Genomic DNA, 27,781 nt, shown 5'->3' on the forward strand with positions numbered 1-27,781 from the left:
TGGCAGTGCTAAAACTGCAACACAAGTACAGGAGAGTAAATAAAAGTAAAAGTAAAAGTAAAAGTAAAAGTAAAACTAAAAGTAAAAGTAAGTAAATAAAAGTAAAAGTAAAATTAAAAGTAAGTAAATAAAAGTAAAAGTAAGTCAAATAAAGTAAGTGAATTGAGTATGTAATGTCAATTACAGCTATATCTACCTAAAGAACATTAGGCAACACCGTAGCTTACCACCATAAACTAGTAGTAGCAGCAGAAAGTGTAATGATTGAGAAGACACGTCTGCGTCCTGATCCAGTGATTGAGCAGTGGGATTTTTGGTCCTGAAAGGATTCTGCATAGATAGATAGATAGATAGATACTAGTATAAAATGAGCTATGACTAGTTTCATTCCACAAATATTTGTATCATCCTTCATAAACCCATATTTGTTGCATTTTAAATTTGACACACTCCCACAAAAACACACACACACACACACACGCACTAAGTGGTAAAACCCTACTGTCAGCCTCTTGTCTCCGCCACAACCGCAGCAAACCACAAGAGGCATTAGAGTTCTCTGACTGACTGACTGCCTGACTGTACATATGGCTGTCTGACAGGCTGAGCACACACATACGAGCCCACAGACATTCCCAATCAGTGTGGCCACCACCACCCATCTCATCTGGGCCATCATGGTAGCTTAATGAAGGACAGATCCCCCGCCATCGTAGGCCGAGAGCGGTTAGAGTTACACTTTCTGCAGAGGGGGAGCGGACTGGAACCAGTGTAAGTCAAAGATATTGCAGGAGAAAGAGCGAGAAAGCCAGAGTTGGGGAGGTGGGGGGGGGGGGGGGGGGGGGGGGGGGGGGCAGTATGCTATTGATAGAGACAGGAGGAGGGAAAAAGCTTGTGCCATGTGGTCTGCATTTCGCTGTAATCCCTGCTCTAGCCCGGTGTTCCTGCCTCTGTTCCCTCTTCTGCCCAAACCCAATCAGACGGTTGCTGAAACCCGAGTGGCAGCTCTGGTTCTTCCTGAAACCAGACTACCAGGTTCCCAGCGCCGCGGGAAACACATCCATCTATCGCTGCTTGATATACTGTATGTGGTGATGTACGGCGCATAAATTGTGTTTATAGGTGTCAGGGGTGCAGGGAAGGACCTCGGGGTGTAATGTACCTCACACAAACAGCACACGCACACACACAGATGAAATGCTGCACGGTGCACGCTGTGGCCACATAATAACGCAGCTGAAAGACACGGGAAATGGACGATTTTATTGAAATATGTGTATGTCTGTCAGCAGGGCTGTGTGTGCGTGTGTGTGCGTGTGTGTGTGTGTGTGTGTGTGTGTTTCAGGGCTTGGTGGTGGAATAGGATCTGCTCTCTTTCACTTTCCATCCTTCTGTCCCCTCATGTTCTTTCTTTCCTTCTGGGCAACATTGTTTTTGTGGCATTCTTTCTCTCTCTCTCTCTCTCTCTCTCTCTCTCTCTCTCACACACACACACACACACACACACACACAACACATAGTTTCTCTTGAAAGAATCCACAACAGTCAATTTTTGACACAGCATATATTCCGTATTAACATACATTCATAGGCAGTATAGTCTTCTTCAGTGTATAAGTCTTTACAGATCTACAGTATGCCTCTATAATGATAGCACGTTATTATAGGAAAGCTTGGCTTTATGGTGGTGGTACAAGACAACAAGAGTCCCGACAGTGGCATGGCAAACTGTGTGTGTGTGTGTGTGTGTGTGTGTGTGTGTGTGTGTGTGTGGGATTAAATTGAATATGTGGCTGGAGGTTTGTCGCTGTGGGGCGAGGGCTCTATGTGCGCTTGGAGAGAAAGTGCTTCAGTCATCATGCATGGTGAACATGCTCGGCAACCCTCTGGCAGACCTCTTTGTGTGTGTTTACACGGTGTGTGTTCGCTGGTGCATGCATGTCTCTGTGTGTTTACTTGTGTTTGCGTTAAGCCAACTAGCGTTTGGCAGATGGCGACATGCAGGAGGAGGCCAAGATCAACATCAGTCCAAAAAGAGCACGCAAGAGATTTTCACAATAAGATGCTCTGATATGGTAACAAATCTTTTTTATATCTGATCTGGAATCTGTTTCAGTACAGGGTTTCTGGTTTTGCAGGTAGCAGGTATGGATGAATACAGGTGTTGCTTTGGAGTATGTGAGTGTGTTTTGGTGTCTGATGCCCATCACCTGCCGGAGCTACTGGCCGACAGAAAAGACAGAAAGGAGCTGACAGTGGCTTTCACCTGTTCATCATCGTCCTCCCTCTGACGGAAAGAGAGTGAGTGTGTGTGAGTGGAGCAGCATCAGGGCTTTGCAGGGGGCAAAATAAATGAGTCAACAGCAAGTGAACCTCAGCGCAGCGCAGCCATGTACACTCAGAATCACAGAGAGTCCGTCTGCGACTCATTCCTCTTCGTTGTTCAAGTCCATCCTCCGACAGATTTGGCGTCTCCCTTTTTGACATCCAGCACTCAGAGTGAGTCACCGAAGCAGCAGCAGCAAGGACAGAGGGCAAACGACACTCCTCTTGACCCCACCCTAACCCCTTAATCCCACCCACCCATCTGCCCACCCATGGGTCCAGTTTGTCCCTTATCTCCACTCGTCTGTCCCCTCCTTCTAGGTCCACCCCCCCCCCCCCCCCCCCCCCCCCCCCCCCCGGTCAATCACCTCAGTCTCAACAAATAAGTTAAACATTACAAAAATAAGAAGCATCAATGACAAACCAAACATGAGAGTGAGGGAGGGGGACAGAAAGTGAAAGATGCTCTCTACTTCAGAAGAAACAAACTGCCTCCGTAGCTTTGTAGGAAATCCCATGCATAAACTACTGATATCCATTACGGTGGCACAAAATGAATAGGATGACCTTTGACCTCTCAGCCACTCAGTCTGTTTCCGTTGACCAGTAGTAGGAGGGTGGGGTGGTTTCAAGCAGGAGAAGAGGGAGCGTCACAAGTCCTCCTCGCTCCCTCTAAGCCTTGGTGATTGAGAAAGAGTGTGGGGCGTTTGTTTTGTTCATCAGCAGCGCCTTCTGTGCTCCCACGTCCATCACCGGCAAGTGTGCATCTCCACCATTTTGCGGCACTGTTTGCATTTGACGTAACAGCACCAGTGGAACTTACAGCTGCACCTGTCCACCACCTCCACCTCCTGCGTCTGGAAGCCGCGACCGCAGCACATCAGCTCGCAGCCGTCAATGGCCTTCGACGTTCTGTTACACTGGCGGCCCACCGTGCCCAGCATACCCGGCGTGCGTGGATCATAGTCACAGAAATCTGGACTGGGGTCCAGGTAGACCAGGTCTTCGTCCGTGTGAGGTTTGAACTGGGAGTTGCGAGGCACCAGGACTTTGGTGGTGCCCACCTTGCGCTGCTCCACCTCAGTGGCGCCGTCAAACTTCTCCTTGATGACGTTACCCACCTTGCGGAAGGGCGGCATGGCTTTCCAGCAGGTCTTTACCTCACAGGAGCCTGACACGCCGTGACATTTGCACTCCACACGCATGTGGGACAGGATGGCCTGTAGAGAGGCCAAACAAGCTGTGATTAGCACACAGACACTGAGATACGATGATGCATCATATCCATCAAGACGAGCTGCTCTGGATACCAACATCCAACATCCACCCCTCAAACAAAAGTGAAGAATTTTGACTTGACTGCTGTGAGACTTCACATATTTCAGACCTGAATCTAATTCTAAACTGGGATGGACAGGGGATGGCAAAGCCTAATATTTAACGAATATTTAGGTCTATTATTTATATTTAGGTCTATTCTCCTTGCACGTATTAAATAGATGTAGTACTTAGTATTTACACCAAGGTCTGCCAAATGAATAAATGTAATGTCATGTAATATTTAGGACGTTCTCAGTTTTGTGAAACTCACTATTAACAACTGTTAATAACAAATGAAAATGTTGAAAGCAGCACCAGAATGCCAGCATTCAGAGACTTGACACACTATGAACTGACTGACTGACAAACTTTTATTTGTTCCTTTTATCATCTATATCTTTAATTATATTTATATTGTCTTGTAAAGCACTCTGTAACTGTGTTTTGAAAGATGTTATATAAACAAAGTTTTACGTGACGTAACAGACCGGAGACTTTATAGGACTTGTCTCAAATGACTTTAGATTATACTTGAATGATTTCAGACTTGAACTGGACTTTTGATAATTTAAGACTTGTCTTGAAGTACTTGAGCCTTGATGTAGACTTGTGTCAGATTACATGGAATCATTTTGAAAGACTTATCTTCCCTGACTTGAACCTTGATTTGGAGTAGTATATTCATCTTTTTCTACATCTCAAATTACTTAAAACTCAGTCATCTCAAATAAGTTGAGACTGGACTCATTTCCAGAAACTCAACTTCTCAACTTTAGAAAACATCTTCCTCTAACACCTGCGCAGTGTTTTCTTCAGTAGGGTTCATCTTTCCTACCTTTCTTCCAGCCTCGTTGTTGTGCAGGTTCATGAGAGCCCGGCTGGAGGACTGGCCTTTACTCCTCTCTCTCACATCCACAAAGGACTGAGAAAAGGCCACTCCATACGCAATGTTATCACTGCAGCCCGACCACTGGAACCCTATGACACCATATCAAGAAGAGATGTTTCCTGTCTTTAAACACTACATAAACATGACACTTAAATGCAACACAAACTTTTATTTTGGTATTGGTGGCTCATTGTAGTAATGCATGACCTGGTACTGATGTTGTAAAAGATCTGAGTACATTACACACACGACTAGATAATTAATATGCTACCTGTGATATCTGTCCGGTCCTTTCAAAATAAAATAAACATTTAAATGTCACATATTTATTGCATTAAAATGTACTGGGTCAGTTGTTCCTTCTGTTTCTTTTGCATGTGTGTGTGTGTGTGTGTGTGTGTGTGTGTGTCTGTGTTTGTGTGAAAGAAAGAGAGAGAGAGAGAGAGAGAGAGAGAGAGACCTACCCTCTGGACTGACTCCATGTACATTGTGGTCGCAGCCACATTTTTCCAGCTCTCCGCTGCTGCAGGCCCTTGTGACCGCAAACGCCACACTGGCTGCTGAGATGGCATACACAAAGGCTGCCTCACGGGTGCCTAGCACACGCACACACACACACACACACACACACACACACACACACACACACACACACACACACACATGCACAAACACAGTCATATTGTTTCATTATGCAGCTGAAAGGAGCTTCTTATACTGAATTGAAAAAGCAGTTTGTATTAAAGTCTACATGAGCCCAGACATTAACATGCGGGAGGAGCCAACACAAATGGAAACAAACTAAAAAAAATGTCACAATATTTTTAAGATGTTTAGATATATTTAAGTTGACGGATAAAATGTTTGTGACAGGATTCACTGCAGTGTATAATCTTACCCTGGGTGACCACTTTGCCAAACACAGGCATTGTCTCCAGAGTGGAGCAGTTCCATCGACGGTTGCGAAACTGAAACTGACACTCGTCTATGGCGAGCTGGGCTCCACGACGCACGGCATCCATCACCTCCACGCTGCGCTTACAGATCTGAACCTTTAGCAGCGACACACACAGGAGCTACATCAGCTACAGTACACATACATACTGAAATAGTGAGTTTCGATGTTGACATGTTGTCACCAAATCAATGGTGGTGCCTTTCTGTAATTCATGTGAACAAATGAGACCAAGATGAGAGTTTTAATGCCTCCACATTATAACAGAAACATATTAGCTTTCAGGCAAATATCAGGAGGTTCAGGATATGGTTCAGGTATGTTGCACGTATTACAAATAGTGAATAAAGTCTTCACAGCTCATCCATAGACAGGTATGCTCACACTCTCACCTTCACCTTAGGCACAATGGTTTTCCCCCACTTTTTTTTTTCCAACCCTCCAAAAGTTGTATTTCCTGCTGCCGACGCCACTTTAAGGTAAGCACTTATCTGAATGTATTTATTAAAGCTAAAGATAAGAAGAAATATGCTCCAACACATATCTTAATGTGGAGCTCTTTCAAACACTCGCCGAACAGCCTGGAAGCAGTGCAGAGATATTTCCTTCCAAAGTTAAGAGCGAGCCTCAGACCAGGCCAAAGTCAGGGGCGGGAGCTCATGGCTGTCAGTCAATACATTTTCAAACACGCTCCTAATCTACTACTTTTCTCACACTGAGGCTTCAAGCTAGCGTTAGCCGCTGGAAGATGTGGCTAGGGCTGACTCACAGACTAGCAAGCTTCTGATTCGCGCATTACCTAATATCAGTATATATGACAAGGGTGAAAGTGAAGGACTTTGTGTAACAGAGCAGTGCTAAGCTAGGCCCATGCTAGCACTAGCTTGATTTCCAGAACTTGCATATTGTAGCTTTGATTTATTTATTTATGTGTAAAAACCTAAAACAGGTAGTCTCACTGGTTGACAGCATTAAAACTTTAAATATATGATTGTTTTGCACTTTTTTCAAACTTTACACTTAAACAGATACACATTCCAACAAACCTATAGCGGCGTATTCACATTATAGCCGAACTGTGCTGCGTGCTGCGCATTGGTTGACAAAGTATTCACCACTGTGGAACGCCCGATGGTGCTGTAGTATAACTAAATAGCACCATCTTAGCTACAATGCTAATGTTAAGTTTTGTTACAAACCTGGTATAACTTATGTCTTTCTTGCCTGGTCTCCATGAGGCCAATTTGTTATTGAATATTGAATAGTTAGTTTGTGTTTATGGTGTAACAAGTGAATCATTGTTGTTAGTACTTAGTAGTGGAGAGTAGTAGAGGTGTGAACCTGTCTCTGTATGAGGCCTCGTAACCTCTCGCACGTCTCCTCATCCCTGATGCTTCCCACTGACGACAGCTTGGCCAAATACCTGACAGAGAAAAAACACAACAGGTTCTGTTTAGAGCACAGTTTTACAGTTTTGTTTTCCAAAAGGTAAAGGAAAGTGTTTACAGGTGAGCGGAAAGAACATCCATAAGACTTAATCTGATGCGTACACGCATGACTGATCTCCACCACGGTGTCACTTCGGTTCTGTTATTGTCACAGTTAATGTTCCCTTTGAATTAGATGACACCGTTCAGATGAAGCAGGGATGGTGTAAGGACGGTTAGTTCCCATGACGTTGTGGGAATGTTTTGGATAAATGTCTGGTAATGAGGACACTGAGAGGAGGGAAAGTGGCTTATCACACACACCACCTCTAGGCCAGACAGGTCAGGGAGATATCCTGCATACACACACACACACACACATAATCTGAGAAAATGGCATTGGTCTGGATGCTGTGACCCTCACACATCCACCTCACGTCACTTCAGTCTCATATCTCCTCGCCCAGCTGCACCTCACAGAAATAGGCTCGCTTTCTTAAAGTGAGCCTCCCTCAGCGGCAGCAGCCCTGGTTCTGTATTGTTCTCCTCAAACACATGTTGAGTCTAGAAAATCATAGTTTTTCTAAAACAAAGTGAGGTGATAATTCCTCACTACTGGTGCAGTTTCACTTGACACAGTCATTTTTCCAGAAACGAGGCACAGAGGACAGATCACGCCTGCAAACACTTGAGTCAAAGGAAATGCTTATTTGCACTATTAAAAGTGGAGATTAGTTTTTTTTGGCAATTTTGAAACTTTTGTTTCTTGTTTTCTTTTGCATTTTTAGACTTCATTTTTATGACTAAGTAGACTTCTTTTAATGTTTATTTATACAGCACTTTTCTTAACAAAGTTACAAAGTGCTCCACAGAAAAATGAAACCAGATAAAATAAAAGGGCTAAAGAGCTTGAGCGTTGTAGAAGTGAAGACAACAAGATGAATGAGAATGATTCAAAAAGCAAGTAAATAAGAGTAGAACAGTATTAAAAAACATATTAAACATTATGCAAAGGGATCGCACAATAGGTAAAGAGAGGCAAAAGAATATGTCAGAACAATAATTAGGAATGAACGATAAACACATATCAAACATTACCAAAGGCTAAGACAAACAGATGTGTTCTAAGAAGAGATTTGAAAGAAGGTAATGAGTTATAGCATCTGATTTCAGTCAGGAGAGGGGAGGCGGGGGCTCTAATACCAAGAGCCCGGTCACCCTAAGTCACAAGCCTCAACCTTTGGGTGACCAGCAGGCCTCCTTCTGCAGATACCATGTCAGTAAATCTAAGATATAAATGGAAGCTAGGCGGTTTAAAACCTTAAAAGTCAGCAATAAAATGTTTAAAACCAATCTGAAATCTTACCAGTACAGGAGAAAAGTGATTTCACCAGTTTGTTCCAGTAATCGGACGAGCAAGTCGTTTAGCGTTCAACGTTCTTTCATCCAAATATCCACATCCAAACTTACCTGCATTAAACCCAAGTAGCACATTTACTGTAGACACAACTGATGGCAACCAAAGCTGCATATAATGAGAAATGCCCCATTTCTCATAATAAACGTGAAAATCCAACTATTGTGATATGAAGTATTTGCAGGCTCCTCTGTAAAATGGGCAGATTTTGAATATCAGAATGGTTCTTAATAAAGGCAAATTCCAGCAAAATGAACTTTCAGGCTATTATTCTGTACAAGTAGACATGTTTTTCCTTGAGGTTTCTCAAGCTTGTTTTATGAGTCTCGGGTTATGAGTTCCCAAGACCACACATACCTCTGTAAAGCCCTGTTTGCCCGTCTCAATCAAGCCCTGGCACCGATCCAGATTGCAAAGATTTCTGCTGTCAGATTATTGACAAAGCTGTAATGCACAACATAAAGTCACGCTACCAGTGTTTTACACCGGTGGACAGGATCGATCGATATGACAACCTGATTATTTATCTTGTTTTGCTGGTAGCTCAGCTCTTTAAACCCTCCTGTGCTTGGGATAAAAGTAATAGACATTTAGCATTAGTGCATTATGTTTAATACTATTTGTAAACGTGGTAGTATAATTAGTATATCAGAGGTCAAACAGCTCCTCCTCTCCATTCACCCTTTCATCTGCTCCTCTCAACAGTCCAGATAATGTCTCTCTCTTTCTCTCTTGCCTCTTTGATGGCTGCCTTCTTCTCTTCCCATCCAGACAGTGTCAGTATTTAGCACTCATCGCTGCGATAACCCCGCTCTCTCCCACTCCACCACATCTCAGCCACATCCGCTCATATCCAGCCTCTGGGGTGACCTCACTCTCTCATAAAGTCGAAGGCCCCATCCTTTGTCAGAGTGTCGGGACGGGGACATCCACAAAAACGGGTTTTCTTCACTTTAAAAAAAATGCCCACACCAAAAAAGCTAGTGTAGCTTAGTTTTTCTGCCTTTATTCTGAAAGTTGCAGTAAGAAAGACAGTAAAGTCAGGGAGAGAGAGAGAGAGAGAGAGAGAGAGGAAGACATGCAACAAAGGGCCACGGGTCGGATTCAAACGTGGACCTCTGTGGTTTGGATTAAGCCTTTGTGGTATGCGCTCCGCCAGGTGAGCCAAAGTGTACGCTTTACTTTAAATATTTTCACCGCTTTATCTTGCCGTCAAACAGCCCTTTCCTTTGGAACTACATTTCTTTCAGCTGTTGAACTATGTGTGTGTATTCCTACTCACGTATTTAGCATATTTAGCGCATTGAAAAAGAAAGAATGACTAGCTCTGATGAACCCACTGTAGCTGCCCGCCACAGCAGACAGACACGATTACAGAGACCAGCTGGTCAACATATAATATGTACATATCTCCCTCAGGAGCTGGTAGAGACCAAAAACAGAGAAAAAAGGAGCCCAACAAGTAAATGCAAACACATCCAAATGAATACTGTTGTTGTTCCATGTCTACTGCTTTTAGAAATGGACAACGTCCTCCATAAAAACATTTCAAGGGGACCAAACACGTACGTCAGCGCTCCGAAGTGTTTCACTGACTCAACGCGAGGACGCTACTGTCACGGCTATTTACAAAAGAGAACATATAGCCAAATATTTTATGAATTGTTTCAAATGGTAAATGAACTTGTTTCATGTGGAAAAACACAGTCAGACAAAATACAGGCAGACCCTGACAGAGAGAGAGAGAGAGAGAGAGCACCAACACCAGCAGCAGCCTGGCTCTATCACTTTACAAAAAGAGCAGTGATATAATAATAACGTCCTAAAAACAAACGTAAAGTCTCATTAACTAATTTCACAAATCATTTAGCTGGAAATGTTTTGTGAATTGAATTGTAGTAAATCGTTTGATTTAAATTTAATTTGTTGGGGGAACCCTGAACCCCACTCTTATTTCTCCTCCTAAAACAACAGGTCTCCCCCCCCCCTTCTGTGCCTGTGTGGATTGAGTCCAACTCAGCTCTGCCCTGCTCTGATTTGCTCCACTGCAGTTGCGAGGTTTTCATCAAAGCCATGTGCGGCGTTTGATCCCTCTTTGTTATTCAGCGTCGCCCTGGGCAGGGCGCTGCGGTCAGGCCCAGGCGTCCAGCTGGGAGAGCATCGGACAGAAAATGCACAACGACGACTGAAAGCTGCTCCTCTGGCGAGCAGCGCCGCACACACAAAGGCACAAACAGCTGGATGGCATCCCGCTGGCCTGACGTTCACCCTGGAAACATTTAATAAACATTGGATAAGCTGTTATTCAGGTGATTTTCTGTGTATGTGTGTGTGTATACACGCGTGGGAATAGTTTAGTGCAGGCCTTCGACGAGTGTGTGTGTGTGAGCATTTTCAGCCCCGTCTCACTTTATCTGTTCATTCTCCTGTGTGTACCCTTCGCTTCCCAGAGACGAGGTTAACAAAACACCTCAACAAGGAGACATAGGAGTCAACCCGTAGAAGGACAGGGCAACACACACACACACACACACACACACACACACACACACACACACACACACACACACAGACACACCATCATCCCACATCTCATCTTCATTCCTCTCCCTCTTCTCTCTCTGGCCTCTGGTGGTTGCGTGCTTAAATCCCAGGGGCCTAAGCCCAGTGGAGCCAGTGATCTTGTGAAGGCTGCGATGTGTAATGCAACACAAACACACAGCGGCCTGCGAACGCACTAGTGTCCAGGTGGAATGCTCCATACCTCCCACCCAGAGCCCCCCGCGGCCTCATGGGAGGCTGAAACTGAAAATAAGAGATAATTCTAAACAGAGGAGACACTTGTGACGCAGGTTGTTGTGTAGACAGGAAATGGAGGATCACGTAAAAATGGTGAATACCATGCAAAACCACATTTTTATTAACTATAAATATGAATAACTTTTTTTTTTTAATAAAAAGTACTTGTTATCAGAATAAGTATTTCATTGTAAGATTAGTGGATTCGTTGATCAACATGGAATAAATCAACTATTTTAATAATCAAATAACAGTTAAGTCACATGGAATAAAACAATCTCTTGGAGCTTCATTCTGAGTGAAGACCGTGAGATGCTGCTGAAAGATCGGAAGGCAGTAAATGGATTTTTGAGATTAGATTAGGTCTGTTTTGTTGGCACATACTTTTACCAATGGTTAAAGGAATGGTTAAAATAATTACTTGCTCTCTTGCAGGGAGTTAGATGAGGAAGGTTAATGCCACTCTCATGTCTGTAAGGTAAATATGAAGCTACAGTCAGGAGCCAGTTAGCTTAGCTTAGCATAAAGACTGGAAACAGGAGGAAACAGCTAGCCTTGCTCTGCCTGAAGATGACACAATCCACCTACTAACGCCTCTGAAGCTTTTTAATTAACACGTTTTATTTTTTATCGTTTCATGTTGTTTGTTTTACCTGTGCACAAACTGAAATGTAAAAACAGGTTTCTGTTTTACTGGAGGTTTTGTGCCTGACTTCTTTCTGGCTGAGAGCAATGCACAGATATGAGAGTGGTATGTATCTTCTCATCCAGCATATTTCCCATAATGTCAAATTATTCCTTTAAGTCATTTCTCAAACAAAAAAAAAAGAAAAGCTTTTTGCTGGTTCTTGTCTTCTTTAGCGTGAGAATTTGCTGGTTCTTTTTTATGTTTCGTTTGATTTTAGATGGACTATTTTCATGTTATCAGACAAAACAAGCAAGTTAAGTCTGTTAAGTTGAAGGAAATCCAGGTCAATAACTTTTGCTAACATGGTGCTAAGATCCCTCAGCCTCATGTCTTTTATTTCTTTTTCATTTAATCTAAATTCCCTTATTAAACCCTCTTTCTACCTGCTTCTGTCAGTTTTCCACAGCTCTAGGCTTGTATTCAACGTTGCACACTGACTATAAAAAGATTCTTATCAACTATAAAGGAAATTACATAAGGGCTAACGGAGAAGAGAAAAAAAAGTGGAGAGAGGGGGATATAGAAGCTGGACACCTCCACATGACAGTTGTGCTTCAGTAAACTTCACACGGTTCTGCACACACTCATGCACATACACACACACACACACACACACACACACACACACACACACACAATGACACAAACTGTAGCACACTCTCTGCACCTCCATCATCTGTAATGTGTATTTATATGAAAATATCCTCATGTTTACCTTTCCAGCACTGAGCACACAGCGGAGGTACACAGTGACAGGTAAATATAGCGTGGATGGGAAATGCGAGGAGGAGAGCTGCGAGCAAGAGTCTAAGAAACGTCTTCTCTACTGAGCCACTGTTCACACGACTGAAAAGAGCTAACAGACCTGCCAGCAGCACTGCAACAAGCACGGACAATATTTTCCTTTAGCTTCAGACCAGTAAAGTGCCACGGGGAGAAAGAGACCGAAACAAAACGGTAGCTCACTTTCACAAACACACACACAATAAACCCTCAGAGTCGGAGAGCCTGCAGGCAGCAGAGGTTTAAAGTGCTGGTAGAGACCAGTGTGACCTCAGCTAACCCTCCCTGACCCCTCTGCAGTGGACACCTACAGTATGTAAAACCTATAGTGACCTCTAGAGGGCACTGTTCTCCCAGTTTACCTTCACATGCCTGACTCAACAGTTGTAGATGTTCAGTGTCCTGGCAGTTGAAGAGAGAGTGTCCTCACCAGAGGGTCTGTTTTTCCATCTGTTCCTGAGGAGACACCTCTGTCTGTTCACTGCATGTTGATCTGAATAAAGCACTGTTTAGGTTCTTAAACGACAGATAGATGGGAAATAATAAACCTGTCTGTATACGTGTTCTGTTTGGAACAAAAGTTCGATTTTTCAAGGTCTGATCTAAAGCGAAAATAACATGGTTAAATTCTCAAATACTTCAGTGCTGCTGTTTGCCTTTCTAGAAAGCAGCAGGGAGGGAGGGGGAGCTGAGTAAAAAGCATAAAATCCTACTGTTTGCTTCACCTTGAACTGTGACTGCATTATGCTTTTTAAAGAGCTGTTGCACACCTCTATATATCAAAAGACATTGACACCAGTCCAGATCACATATTTCCTGAGGACAAAGAAAAAGAGGAGGTGCAAAGAAAACAAACCTCGCTCACACTGACCAACACTGACTCACCCAACCTCGTACTGACCTCTGAACCTGTCTCAAGTCCAGTGTCAGTGAGAAAGACTGAAACCCAGCTGTCCTAAACTGCAGCTGACCCCTGAACTCTGTTTCTCCCAATCATTATTTTACCGTCATTGTTCATAACAGGTGACACCACATTTTGAAGATTTTCTCCCACAAAATATATGACTGAGTGACTCATTGCCTCAATCAAGAATCTCTTTCTCGACTGCATGTTCTTCATGTCATGTTAAAGATGATCGGACTATTTGAAATGAGTTGATCTAGTATCAATCTAAAGACAAAGAGTCTGTATTTACAAAAAGCATATGATTTTAAAGGTCCCATATTGTATAATGTTAGATTTCCATGTCTTTTTTGATTATAGATCAGGTCTAGGTTCTATATTAATACTGTGAAAGTATCCAAGCGCTCAGTACACAGAGAAATGCACACAGCATATATTCAGAAACTGAGCATTAAAATAAGCTGTCAGGACTTCTGTAACTTTGTGATGTCACAACAAAGCAGTCACTGCTCTCAGCCATGCCCCAAGCCCCACCCACCTGGACCCACCATCCAGCCTTGCAGGATTTGGTTTCTCTGAGTCTTTACCTGAAATCTGCTGTATTTTTAGTCAGGCTCAGAGCCTCCTCTCTTCTGATTGGCTCACTGACCTGTTGTTACTAGAGCTCCAGAGAGAAGCCTGAGAGAGGAGATGGAATATATATTGAGATGATTTTTGGCTCATAAAACCACTTTTTTCTTATGGATCAACACTTCAAATAAAACACTGGAAAAGTGTAAAATATAATAATAATAACAACAACAATAATAACAAAACGGGACCTTTAAAGATAATCTGGCTTTGAAATGCAGTCTAGGATGTATAGTAGCTTAGTAATATGATTCTGTATTTCACATTAATAATTTAAATGATGAATAAAACTAAAATGTTGATGAAGCAAAACATCAAAATAAAAATAAAGCGTTGCTGACACACAGTGATTGCAGTTGGTGGTGGTAACAATGAGGTGGATCTAATTTTGAGTCATAATACTGAAAATAGCCTTGTTCCTATGTATTCAGTGACAAATAAAAGTAAGAGGGAGACAGTACCTCCAATGGAAAGAATGAAAGATAAGAAGGAGGGAGGATGTGAGGGGAAAGAAAATGGAAAAAGGAACCGAGGAAATCATTTAAAGCCAGACAGTGAAAGACAAAAAAAGAGGAAGCACTGAGAGTGAAGTGATGAGATGGGAAGGAGTTAAAGGAGAGAGTGAAAACTACCTGATGAGATCAATTAACACTTGGACTGAGCAGATCACACTACAAGAGTATGTGTGTATGTGTGTGTGTGTGTGTGTGTGTGTGTGTGTGTGTGTGTGTGTGTGCCCACGCGTGTGTCTGGGTGTATTTTTATGCTGCTGGCTCCACTAGAGCTCATTTCCCCCTAAAAATAACGCGCTCTGCCAACACCACAACCCTCACACACACGCATACACTCGAAAACACACTTTCACACACATTAGGGAAAAGAGGCAGTAAAAGCCATGAAATTAACCTCCTGCTTGGTGTTAGTGCCGCGGCCCCAAAAGGCTACGAACCAGTTAGTGTGTGTGTATCCGCAGGTGTGTGTCAGTGTAATGTTCATGGGCTCATCCAACCACAATCTACAGCCTGTTTTAATGTCACCGTCCTCTGATTGTTTGTCCTGCTTTCTATCATATTTCAGGTGATGTAACAAACTCTCTGGCGGCCATGTTGGAGGTCTGTAGCTCTTGGGAAACAATAGCTGTGAACAGCTGATTGATTCTAAATGCAGGACTTGGCTGCAGCTGATTCCTGAGCTGTGTACCTGTCACCATTTCTGTGTTTAGATTAAGTCAGCTTGTTAGCAGGCTAACTATGGGTGATGCTGCTAGAAAATGTAGCATGTGACCAAAGTGATGTGGTGGTTTTGAGCTGTTGGGTGACGTGCATGATCATATCAGCTTTTGAGTCTCTACATCTCTGTGAAACATCATCCATTCACAGGGGTCCGCCCGTACACTCAGTGTAATATATTAACATGAATGCTATTGGCTCATGTGCTTGGTGACTTTCTTCACCAAGTACTCGTTCACTTCAGGTACACTTAGCTTGTCAACATTTGCTGCCTATGTTGTTACATAGATAAGAGCAGGGAAACTCAACCACACAGCCCATGAGCTGGCTCAATAAGCACAACACAGGGTAAAAGGGGCTAAGAGTCTTGTGATGAAATAAATTAGAAATGTGTCTGTTGTTATTGTAAATCTATTGTAATCTATATTCTTGAGAATGAGTTTCAATTTAAAGTCAATGAGCTGCAAGAAGACAGTGAGGTGATGATAATATGTGAGTTCCCTGAGGAAATATAGTGGGGTAGGGTCCAATATGGAAATAGAAATTTGTATGAATTGACAACATCAAGACTTTCTAATGGCACAGGAGTGAACTGAGCAAATGAACAGGATGACTTTACAATAACACACTGGTAAAGATATTAGACAACTCATTACAACACTAATGATTTAATCTCTTATATTGTCAATTTGTTGGGTGCAAAAGTTCATAAACTTGTCAACTGACAAAAATGGGATTTGCATCCATATCTCTGCATTAGTGATGCGTTTTTCTACAGTATCAAAGATGAACCGCTGGTTGTTTTTATTTTCACATTCACTTAGATAACAAGATGAGTTTGCTTGTAAAGTTGAGATCAGTCATGCACAGTGGGCAGGTTTGGACATGCACCAATCTACGGCTCCTGCTACTGTTTACACAGTTAACACACACGTGTTTAAATTTTCTGTTATACACAAGTTTGTATGTATAAAGAACTCTCTATGTACAAGGGGGGAATTCATTTTCAGCCTGGTTCTCACTTCTCTGGTGTCTCACCATCACTACTCAACAGAATCCCTTAGTTTTATATTTTTACTTTGTTTCTAGAGACCAAAGTGAAACACTGAACTTCACTTCAAATGCCCTTAAATGTTCCTAATGCTCCACAGTTTGCTCATGCATTAATAATTAAGGCAGGGACTTGATATGAGAGAGCCTCAGTTTACAACATGGATTTCAAGGTCTTGACTTAACTGAGTTATGAGTCCGAGAGGGAGTGTGATTTTTGACGTAAATTGTTGCAATTGGGCACTAAGGGTTTTAAAGTAACTTAACTGCCTCCATGAACCCTCCAAGAGCTTCGCTTCAGCCATCGTTGTGTTTACAATACAAGAGGTTATAATCCAGCCTCTGAGCAGCTACGTCTTCAGGTCAGACTGGACTCAACAGGGATTCACAATCACTATTTCACATTAATGATTTAAATGATGAATAAAACTCAAATGTTGATGAAGCAAAACATCAAAATAAAAATAAAGCGTTGCTGACGCACAGTGATTGCAGTTGGTGGTGGTAATAATGAGCGGGAAGACTAGGTGGATCTAATTTTGAATCATAATACTGAAAATAGCCTTGTTCCTATGTATTCAGTGACAGATGATTAAAAGTAAGAGGGAGACAGTACCTCCAGTGGAAAGAATGAAAGATAAGAAGGAGGGAGGATGTGAGGGGAAAGAAAATGGAAAAAGGAACCGAGGAAATCATTTAAAGCCAGACAGTGAAAGACAAAAAAAGAGGAAGCATGGAGAGCGAAGTGATGAGATGGGAAGGAGTTAAAGGAGAGAGTGAAAACTACCTGATGAGATCAATTAACACTTGGACTGAGCAGATCACACTACAAGAGTATGTGTGTGTGTGTGTGTGTGTGTGTGTGTGTGTGTATGTGTGTGTGTGTGTGCCCACGCGTGTGTCTGGGTGTATTTTTATGCTGCTGGCTCCACTAGAGCTCATTTCCCCCTAAAAATAACACGCTCTGCCAACACCACAACCCTCACACACACGCATACACTCGAAAACACACTTTCACACACATTAGGGAAAAGAGGCATTAAAAGCCATGAAATTAACGTCCTGCTTGGTGTTAGTGCCGCGGCCCCAAAAGGCTACGAACCAGTTAGCTTGTGTGTATCCGCAGGTGTGTGTCAGTGTAATGTTCATGGGCTCATCCAACCACAATCTACAGCCTGTTTTAATGTCACTGTCCTCTGATTGTTTGTCCTGCTTTCTATCATATTTCAGGTGATGTAACAAACTCTCTGGCGGCCATGTTGGAGGTCTGTAGCTCTTGGGAAACAATAGCTGTGAACAGCTGATTGATTCTAAATGCAGGACTTGGCTGCAGCTGATTCCTGAGCTGTGTACCTGTCACCATTTCTGCAAAGATGTTGTCCAACGCCAAGAAAAGTGACGCTCATCTGATCACACGTGTCATCACTTGTGTGTTGGTGGGGGAGTGAATCAGCTTGTTGTTAACTACCAACACGGTGGTTTCCTTGATCATGTCAACAAAGTGGACAGGCAACACAATCCAGCTAAGCACAACAGCTCACTTTACTAGAGGACTGCTTATAGTTCAGTGCGTTTCATCCTCAGACATTATGTGACCAATAGCTCCTGTGCAGTTGTGCTACGCTAAACAGTGGCTGTTTATCATTTATTTCTTTTGAGGGAAGAATGAAATAGCTAGCTGACTTGCTCGCTAACATTAATTCCAAAATGAAAAGCCTGCATTAATCAAAGTTCAGCTTTGGGAAAGGAAGATAAGGACAAGATGAGGAGACTGAGAGAAAGAGAAAGCGAAAGTGATAGAGATAAGAGGAAGAGCGCACTGTATCCAGGGTAGGATTAACATTATGTCCCTATGCTTGTCAACACAAACAAAAACTGACTGACCTGATCTTTTCATTAGTGATGAGTTTTAATTTTCACATTCACTTTGATAGATAACAAGATCAGTTTGCTTGTAAATTTGAAATCAGTCATGCACAGTGGGCAGGTTTGGACATGCACCAATCTACGGCTCCTGCTACTGTTTACACAGTTAACACACACGTGTGTAAATTTTGTGTTGTGCACAAATTTGTATGTATAAAGAACTCTCTATGTACAAGGGGGGAATTCAATCAATCAATCACTACTGAACAGAATCCCTTAGTTTTATATTTTTACTTTTTGTCTAGAGACCAAAGTGAAACACTGAATGTTACTTTAAATGTCCTTAAATGTTCCTAATGCTCCACAGTTTGCTCGTGCATTAATAATTCAGGGGTATTACCTGGGCAGGGACTTTTGAATTGTGATCCCCATAAAGACAACAACAATGGAATAATGTTGCAATGGATTCAGTGAGCTAGCTGTGGGCTACAACAAAAAAACATAATTACGTAATTGTATTTTATGTTTCAGGTTTAAGCGATGCTGCCATTGAACAGCAGTTCAGTTTTATGTGCCTCACACCAAGGTACAATGTACAGTAAGCAAAGCAGTGGAATAAGGGCTGGATGCAGCCGACTGCAAAACTGCTAGAAAAAATTAAAATAAAATACATTTGTTGGGAAATATCATGATATTCGATATCATTGAATATCGGCCCAAGCCTATTTGATTGTGCAGGAAACTTAAAAAACATGCCATTGAAGCTACAATTATATTTTTTTGATGCAAACTGCAGCAATCAGACCCTAGTTTTAAAGTAACTTAATTGCTGCCATCACTGCTGCAACGGCTTAACATGTTGATTTGCAAACCAAGTCAGTGGGATAAACTACAATAATAAACTTGCACACATACACCTGTGTGCCTTTTACCACAATATATGTGTCTCATTTCCCTCTCTGCACCCCCTGGGTTACCGGGGTTTGTTTTTAGCATGAGAGCTAGTTAGCCGACGGGGACCGAGACGCAACCAACTACCAACTGAAGTCTAATCAATGCAGCCGGTCCACTTGTTGGGCCCGTGCTGGTAAGTCTCACCTCTGCGTGTAAGTGCCTGAGTCATTCTTGTCAGCAACTAACCTGCTGCAGAACTGCACAAAACACATTTTACATACTTTTAGCCTGTGTACTGGCCTCCTGTCTCTATGTTCCCCAGCTACAGCTAAAAAACCCACTCCATACCCTCATTCCCCATCTAGCAACTCCAACATGCCACCACTCACCTCTCCATCATGGTTTTAGGGAAAGTCACTGTTCCCACCTTGTTTAACTTGCCCACTAGCCCATGCATCCAACAGCAGCTGACGTGTACATTCAAAAATGCAATCAGCTGTTCACCGCCCAGGAGCTCCAGCCCTCCGACATTGCCGCCAGAGGGTGTGTTATGGCTCCCAAAAACCCAGCGCACCTCTCTGTGGATCTCCGAGTTCTGTCCCTCGTCTGTCAGCGACCCTGGTGTTTCCTCAAGCTGTCCTGGCAGTAATCTGGTCACCCTGAGCAATTCCCCGTGGCTCCAAAGTGTGACACGATAATTGTGTACACTCTGGTGACAAGAGGTCTCGAAATAACATGCCACAGTTTTACCACATTCATGTGCGTGTGTGTGTGTGTGTGTGTGTGTGTGAGAGAGAGAGTGTGTGTAAGAGAAGTGTGAGGCGCCAGCATGTACTGTGTACCCAAGGCCTTTGCTTTCTCTGGTTACCCATCAGCTGCCACCTCTTTAGCACCTGGTTGCCTGGGACATATGCATATATACGTTCACACACACACACACACACTCACACACACAAAGAAGTAGAAGGACAAAAGAGAGAGACTGATGGTTAGACACAGAAAAAAAGACCAGTGCGTGTGCTCTTCATCCTGTGTTATATATTGGACATTGATGATGACTATGACCCTCCACCTGTTTTGCTCTGCTGGGTTTCTCCCCTGCAGGTACTTGGCAGCGTCTGGAGGCGTGTTTACTTGAACCTGCAGCATCCTGGCTGGGCCTCTAAAGTTCATAAAGTGACTGCCATGGGCCATCTCTCTTTTTCTCCTGGGTTTCAGCATCTTCCCTAACCTACCTCCTTAGGTCAGGAACACACTGGATGCGTGAAATGCACGACTCATGATCCAGAGATTTGTCGTCTCACGTGTGACATGTGTGGTTCACAGCAAAAGTCGACAGTGAAAAGACCCGTTGATGTCATACTGACATCAAAACAGCAACATTATATAAAACTGACTTTCACTATAGTTGTCCAGGTTGAATCCGAATATGACACAGATATGAAGAATATAAATGTATGTTTTTATCCATGTCAGCAGCTGCATGTGGAGACAGAGGCACTTTAGTGATGTTTTATGTTAAGAACAAATCCCAAATTAATTTACAGTGAAAAGAAATACAACAGTTGAGTAGCCTGCAAACTCTATGTAGAAAGATAGAGTTGTCAGTAGCCGTGACGCAGCATACATGCACACGCAAAGCAGGCCGTGTGTTCCTGGTGTTAGTGTCTTTGATTTGCTGCACCATACAAATACACAGAACACCACACTCACACTCCTCACATTACACACACTACTGACCTCTGCCCTATTTACACTCCTCATAGTTATACTAAATTATTTTGGGTTCAATAAATTACTTTTTTATATTCTAATTCTGTATGTGGCCTCCGCTTTTTGTTGCGAGACTTGACCCAGGGTGTAACATAACCATGACACTATAGTGGCTGAGCCTTGTATGAATCAGAATAACATGATAACATGAAGTTTCTGCCATATTCATTTCCAAATGCTGCTTGCTTTGCTGCTGTATCTTTTGATTCACGTTGACGGTAGCACATGGCATCCAAACTTGAACCCACTGTTCCCCACTGAAAGCGAAGTGTTTAAAAAGCAAACACTCAACTCTCTCTAGGTTTTAAGGGAGATGCGCTTTCCTAAGCAAATAAATGAGGATTATAATCCTTTCTGTGGAGCAGATTCATGACACTTTAACTAAACAAATAAATGAATCTGAGCAAGGCCTCTTGTTTTTGTCTTCTCTTTAGACACATGCCAGATGTGATCCTTCTTTTGCCACAGCAGTGGTGTGAGTAATTATTCTGTGATGACATTTTCTCAGGTCAGTGTTTGAGATTTTGTACATTTTAAGAAACTTTTGAAAACATTTTGAAACAAGCGCAGTCAGTTAATATTAAAAATAATAATCAAATACCTCAAACAAGAGTAAGAGTTTACTGCCATGCTAAAATGTCATATATGCTTAAGCTGAATGCTAACGTCAGCAAGCTAACACATGCTAATGACTTGTGTGAATGCTTAGTTGAAGTTTAGCAAGTGTAATGTTTACCAGGTTCACCATCTTAGTTTAGTGCGCCATGCTAACATTTGCTATTTAGTATGAAACAGTTCAGCTGAGGCTGATGGGAATGTCATTAATCTTAAACCAAACTACTGGATGAATTGAATTTTTGACCTGATGTCACTACGAGAAAAGAGTTTTTACAATTCATCCTCTGAGAACCATGAATGTCTGAACTAAACCATCCGTCACATTCACCACTTTGGTCAACTCTGAAATATCTCAACAACTATTGGATGCATTGGCATTAAATTTTGCCAATTCATGGTCCCCAGAGGATGAATCATCATGACCTTGGTGATCCCCTGACTTTTCATCCTCCATCTTAAGGTTGACATTTTTGTTTTGGGTGAAACATCTTGACAGCTATTGGATGGATCGTTGTGCATAGTAGTGCAGACAGTCATGCCCACCTCAGGATCAATTGTAATCACTTAACTTGTCCTCTTTTTAGATTGATTTTAGATTTGTTTTGGAGGGGAGCTTTGTTATACCTTTACTATTAGGCAGATAGAGATGCAACAAAGGTCCCTCACTGGACTTCAACTGAACTTGATAGTTCATGGTTGGCATCTTACTACAGGTTTACACTTTTCAAGTCTGTCATAAAACAATAATCAAATACCCATGTCCATTTATGTAGACTGAAACATGTTTTGATCACTATAATTATTCATCTAGCCTAACATGTTTGCAGTGGAAGAGATGGGGGATGAAATCCACATTCTGTGCAAAAGCATGATCAAAAGTTTATCTGCAGCTAATATTAGGCTTAGGCGCAACTAGGCAAATAAAATGGATATCTTCCAAAGTTAGTCTTTTGGTATGAAATTCCTATTCTTTGCTTGCGCTTACATTGTTTCCTTGTTGAGCTGCGGCAGAGGAAGAGTAACCTATCCTTTAACCCCTGAGCCACAGAGGCGTCCCCACAAGTTTTACTTCTCCAGTGCTTTAGTTTGTGACCATATTTTTGCTACAAAGCAGGGCATATGTTAGAACGCTCTTCGGCTCCCTTGTTGTTTGTGTTTGTAAAGAAGTAAAATATTAATGTGCAGTTATTCTTTTATACCTGTTTGTCACCTGTGGTATTTGGGTTGCTACCCATCACTACAGAGCAGAATCCTTTACATTTAGACCTCTGTTGTAAAACTCCCTGAATGTATAAGAAACTTAAAGCACTGGTTCTCAAACATTTAAACATCAAGGTGAGGACCCTTAAATTGACACAAATTAGACCACGGACCCCCATCTGATAAGATTTTCTCTTTTAGATGTTTTATACATAAAGTGTTTGAAACCCATGACCAAAACATACATACATTCTGTCATTGTGTTACTTATAGATGGAATTATAGTGAAAATAAATGATTCTCCTTTTTGCTGGGGACCCCCAGGAAAAGGCCAGTTTTTGGTTTGTCCAATTTGGGCTACTGTAGAAACATGGCGGTGTAAAATGGTGGGCTCTGTGAAAGAGGACCAGCTCCCTATGTTGATATGAAGAGCTCATTCCAAGCTAATGAAGACACAACAATTCTTAGTTTCAGGTGATTATAGACTAATGAAAACATAATTATGAATATTATATCCTACACACTGGTCTTTTAAATGGTTAAAACAACCTTATTTCTAAGAGTATTGTATATTCATCAATTCTTTGATCTGATTTCAAAGCACACACACGGACACACAGCTGTCTTCAGCTGTGCATGTGACTGTGTATGATCTGGAGCGTGTGTGGTGCTGCTTCTGCAGTCTCTGTGGTAATTACTGAGTGTGTGCCACTGTTGAGCAAGATGCCAGCTTACATACTCCATCATGAAAAAAAAAAATGATACACACAAAAACACAGACACATACACACACAGCAGACCTAGGGCAGGGTGCAGGTGCAGCAGAACCAGTCTGTGCAGGGTAAGAGGAGGAAGAGATGGAGGAGGAGGAGGAGGAGGAGGGCGATGACGGACAAACTAATGAAAAGTAGCATTGAAATCCCTGTTCGGCAGCTGGACACCAAACACGACTCAAGAGCAAAGCGATCACATCCTTGATCGCGGGTTAAAGGTGACAGTGACAGGCAGAGCTACAGGTGAGGTAAATAAACAGTCAGTTCAGGCTGCAGTTGAATGTGATGCAAGAAGCAGCCGAGAGCTGTCAGAAACAGTTTAACTGTGGTGAATCATAATCATTGACAGCAGATTTAAAGACATGATAGTGAGAGCATGTTATATTTCTCCAATACAGTTCATGAGCCGAACAAGTCGCTGCAATTATTACCTTCACCCACGACGTTATGTTTTCACCCTGAGTCTGTTTGTCTGTTTGTTTGTTTGTTTGTCAGCAGTTTTACACAAGAAGTACTGAACAGATTTGCAACAAACTCAGTTCAGGGATGGGGCACGGGCGAGGAAAGAATGCGTACAATTTTGGTGTGGATCCAGTTAAAGGGGCGGATCCAGGTTTATTTTTTTCACTTTTCCTTAAAGTGCAAGATAGAGTACTGATTTAACACATACAGATAAATTCACTAGTCATGAAGAGTGTTACTCTGCCTGTAGAAACAGCAGTATAACATCTGGCTTGTCCCATACTCGGGGTTAAAAGTCTAGACATCTGCTACAGCTTCTGCTGCTTTTGATTTTAAAGAATCTGCCTCCTCAGAGTTGTTTAAAGGTCCATATTTTCCTCTTCTCCTGTGTTATATTTGAAGTGTTGATCCATAAGAAGATATATTTGTGGTTTTAAGAACCAAAATCATCTCAATGTAGTTTTACATCTCCTCTCTCAGGCTTCTCTCTGGAGCTCTGGTAACAACAGGTCGGTGAGCCAATCAGAAGAGAGGAGGCTCTGAGCCTCTCTTCTGATTGGCTGACTGTTTTCTGAGTGATCTAATAGAATTATAGCAGATTTCAGGTAAACACTCAGAGACACCAAATCCTCACCAGATCAGTGACTGCTTTGTTGTGACATCACAAAGTTACGGAAGTCCTGAAGGCTGGTTTTAAGGCTCAGTGTCTGAATACAGTCTGTGAGCATTTCTCCGTGGACTGAGGCTTTGATACTTTCACAGTATTAATATAGAAACTAGACCTGATCTATAATCAAACAACACATGGACATCTACCTTTATACTGCATGGGACCTTTAAAGGGGTACAACTAAATCACTGGGCTGTTCCTTTAATAACTACACTAACCTTATGCGTTCAGCCTTTTTCATTTCTGGGTTTGTCTCCTGACTTCCTGTCACTTTTGCCATCTACAGTAAACACAAGAAAAAGTCGCAGCGTGCTATACATTTCTCAAAGCTGGGAGCACACGTCCACATGTATAAACGTGGAGGTCATATGACCTGCTGTGGTGAACTGCTCTGTATATACACTATATATTTGAGCTGCCACCACTTGTCAACAGCAGTAATCTAATTGCTTCCCGTCCTTTGACCCTGAGTGTACCTGCTGCTGTGCGGGGGGTGAGACTGAAGCGTGAGGGTCTGTGGAGGTGTTGAAGACTCCGACACAGTCCACACAGCCCCACACACACACAGCTTTTCCTCAACAGTGCAATCCCGCAGAGCAGACTGGCAGCTCGGAAGCTTGCCTGTACATGCCTGTTCTGTGCTGCTGTCACCACGCCTTCAGCCCCAAACAGCACAATTACCCTGCATTCAGCGAGGGCAGGCACTGCTGTTTGGCATTGGCCTTAATTTGACTCATTCTGATGAATCTGTCAACAACCTCAGTTAGACCGTCTGCAGCGCTCTCCTGATGTAAACACGGTAGGCTCTAGTGATCCTATTATGAATCTCACAAAGGTGTTAACACAAGGAAATGAGCTGGTATTAAAATACAAACATGACAGTCAACATGCAGTCAGTATTTGGCAAAGCAGCCACCCGTTGAGCCCCGGTAGGAAGATTATAACAGCAGGCAAGTGTGTCAGATAATAACAACTGTATGAATGTCATGATTCTAATCACCCCGGCCTCGATTCTGTGGAAGAGAAAAGGAAAGCCCTCCCTATAAATGATGAGCGATTGCTTGTAAATTTGCAGAAGCTGGGAGGAATGAATGGCAGCAGAAAATGGAGTGGAGCCTGCGGAGGAATGCAGAAACCCACCTAACCACCTCCCACAGGCTGCTGGGAGAGCAGGCACACACATGCGACCCAACCGACCGGCCCCAGGAAGAGGTGGCACTCTGCAGTTCAGCTGCAGGCTCACGCTGTGTGTTATATCCTCGACGGGGGTTTTAACTAGACTCCTGTGGTCTGACTGCTCTGACATCCTCCTGAGTTAAACACATAAATGAACAGTACAATGGGCTGACGTCAGCTTTTACTGAGCTTGTTGAAGTTTTTTATTGTATCTAATCTCCACAGATATCCCTGTAATACTGTATTATGTTCATGTAAACTCTTGGTGTCCACCTGCAGAATTTAATGCTAAACTACAATTAAAGAAAACTGTAATTATGTATATTTTGTTGATAATCTGGCTGTAATATCTATATCTGTCTTCATTTTATAATTTGATCATTTTTAGAAGGAGTTCCCACACTCTTTCTCTTGACCTGCACTGTGACATCAGCATTGACAAAAACATGAAGCATCAGAATTATTATTAAGGATGCAGAGCAGGGGTTTAACTGGTGTGTGAACCTCCTCCTAGTAAAAATTTCTTAGTTTCCAGTTTTCTTTTCTTGTCTTTATTGCCCTTTAGAAGATTACTAGCACATTAAAGTTTTAATGCTTGCACTAAAAAACTCTTCATTCTCTCTACTGGGTCTCCACATCATTTCCAAAATGTAGATTCACCAGAGCAGCTTCTCTCTAATGTGGTTGAGGGGCGTCAGGGGGACAAAACAGACACAGACCTGGTCACTTCGAAACCAAGAAAAAAATACATTTCACACCAACCTTATGAACGTTTTTCTTCACGCTGTAAATGAACGTTATTGTCATGTTTCCATCTGCCATTAAATATATTATTTCATACATAAAAACCTATTTTTTATAAGCAAAATGCAATTTTCATTTTCGATGAAGAATATGAAATTTCGCCAATATGCGTAAAACCTGCCCTTTCCCAAAAAGAACATGTGCGTTTTCACTTGTTGAGTTTTTTTTGTAATGGGGGATGTAGCGGTGTTTGTAAGTTATTAAATATGGGGGAGAAAGAAAGAAAGAGAGAGCGTGAGTGTGGATGGTTAACAATTAACCTGAGCGGGAAAGAGGACATAGGAGGAGGAGGAGGATGTGAAGATGAGGAGGAGAAAGAGAACAGGTGAATGATAAGAGTGGAGGTGAACAAGAGTGAGGGATGTGCTCCCGTCTGTAGAGCCAAGATCAGGGTTAGATATGTGAAGTCCAACTTACAGCCAGTTACTCGCGTTGGCGGAGAGGAGCGCACAGCAGAGCATCAGGACGCACCGCAAAACATATTCCTCGGTCATCTCGAGAGGGAGGGAGGGGTGGTGGGTGTCGGTGAGAGTTGAAATAATCCCGAGCTGGACAGCGGTGAGAAAAGAAAAGGAAAGCGGCGGGGTCCGGAGAAGGCTGTTAATCCATCATCATCCCGCATCCAGTGGATCAGCCACCGGGGAGGCGCGCAGCTCCGCGATCCGTCCGCCCGGTTCTCCCGTCCCTCCCTCTGCACTCAGAAGGGACGGGGAGAGGGGGAAGAAGGAGGGATGCTAAAAATACGGTCAAAACTCTGGAGCCGCTCGGGCTGAATCGGACCCTTCTTCTTGATCAACTTGTTTGCTTTCCTTCTCAGCTGCGCGTTAACGTGAGCCGGGAGAGCGCGTGGAGAGGCAGGCAAATAAAAGCCAAATGAACGCGAGATCACAGGCGGTTCTTCTTCTTCTGCTTCTTCTCCTTCTCCTTCTTCTTCTTGTTTTTCCTCTTCTTCTCCTTCTCCCTCTTCTTCTTCCTCCTCCTCCCTAAAGGCTTATCACCCGCTGCCGGGTCCCGCTCTCGGACAAGCGGGGCTCTGCTGTCTGCGCGCCGCGGGCTCTCCAACTCTCCTCCGACACATGCACACAGTCTGAGCGTAAATACGCACGGCTCCTCCTCACACACCACCGTC

At 42.8% G+C, this 27,781-nt stretch overlaps 1 protein-coding gene across 1 annotated transcript; it reads right to left on the reverse strand.

Moving 5' to 3' along the window:
- Positions 1-2,688: 2,688 nt before the first annotated feature.
- Positions 2,689-27,781, reverse strand: wnt4 (wingless-type MMTV integration site family, member 4). The gene is made up of 6 exons (XM_056385428.1): positions 27,070-27,781; positions 6,831-6,912; positions 5,433-5,586; positions 4,999-5,130; positions 4,481-4,623; positions 2,689-3,545 (listed from the first exon to the last, which is right to left on the reverse strand). The coding sequence occupies exons 1-6, from the start codon at positions 27,144-27,146 to the stop codon at positions 3,075-3,077; spliced, it is 1,059 nt and encodes a 352-aa protein (XP_056241403.1). The 5' UTR covers positions 27,147-27,781; the 3' UTR covers positions 2,689-3,074.

The sequence above is a fragment of the Seriola aureovittata genome, chromosome 2 (assembly GCF_021018895.1).
Source record: "Seriola aureovittata isolate HTS-2021-v1 ecotype China chromosome 2, ASM2101889v1, whole genome shotgun sequence".
NCBI lineage: Eukaryota > Metazoa > Chordata > Actinopteri > Carangiformes > Carangidae > Seriola > Seriola aureovittata.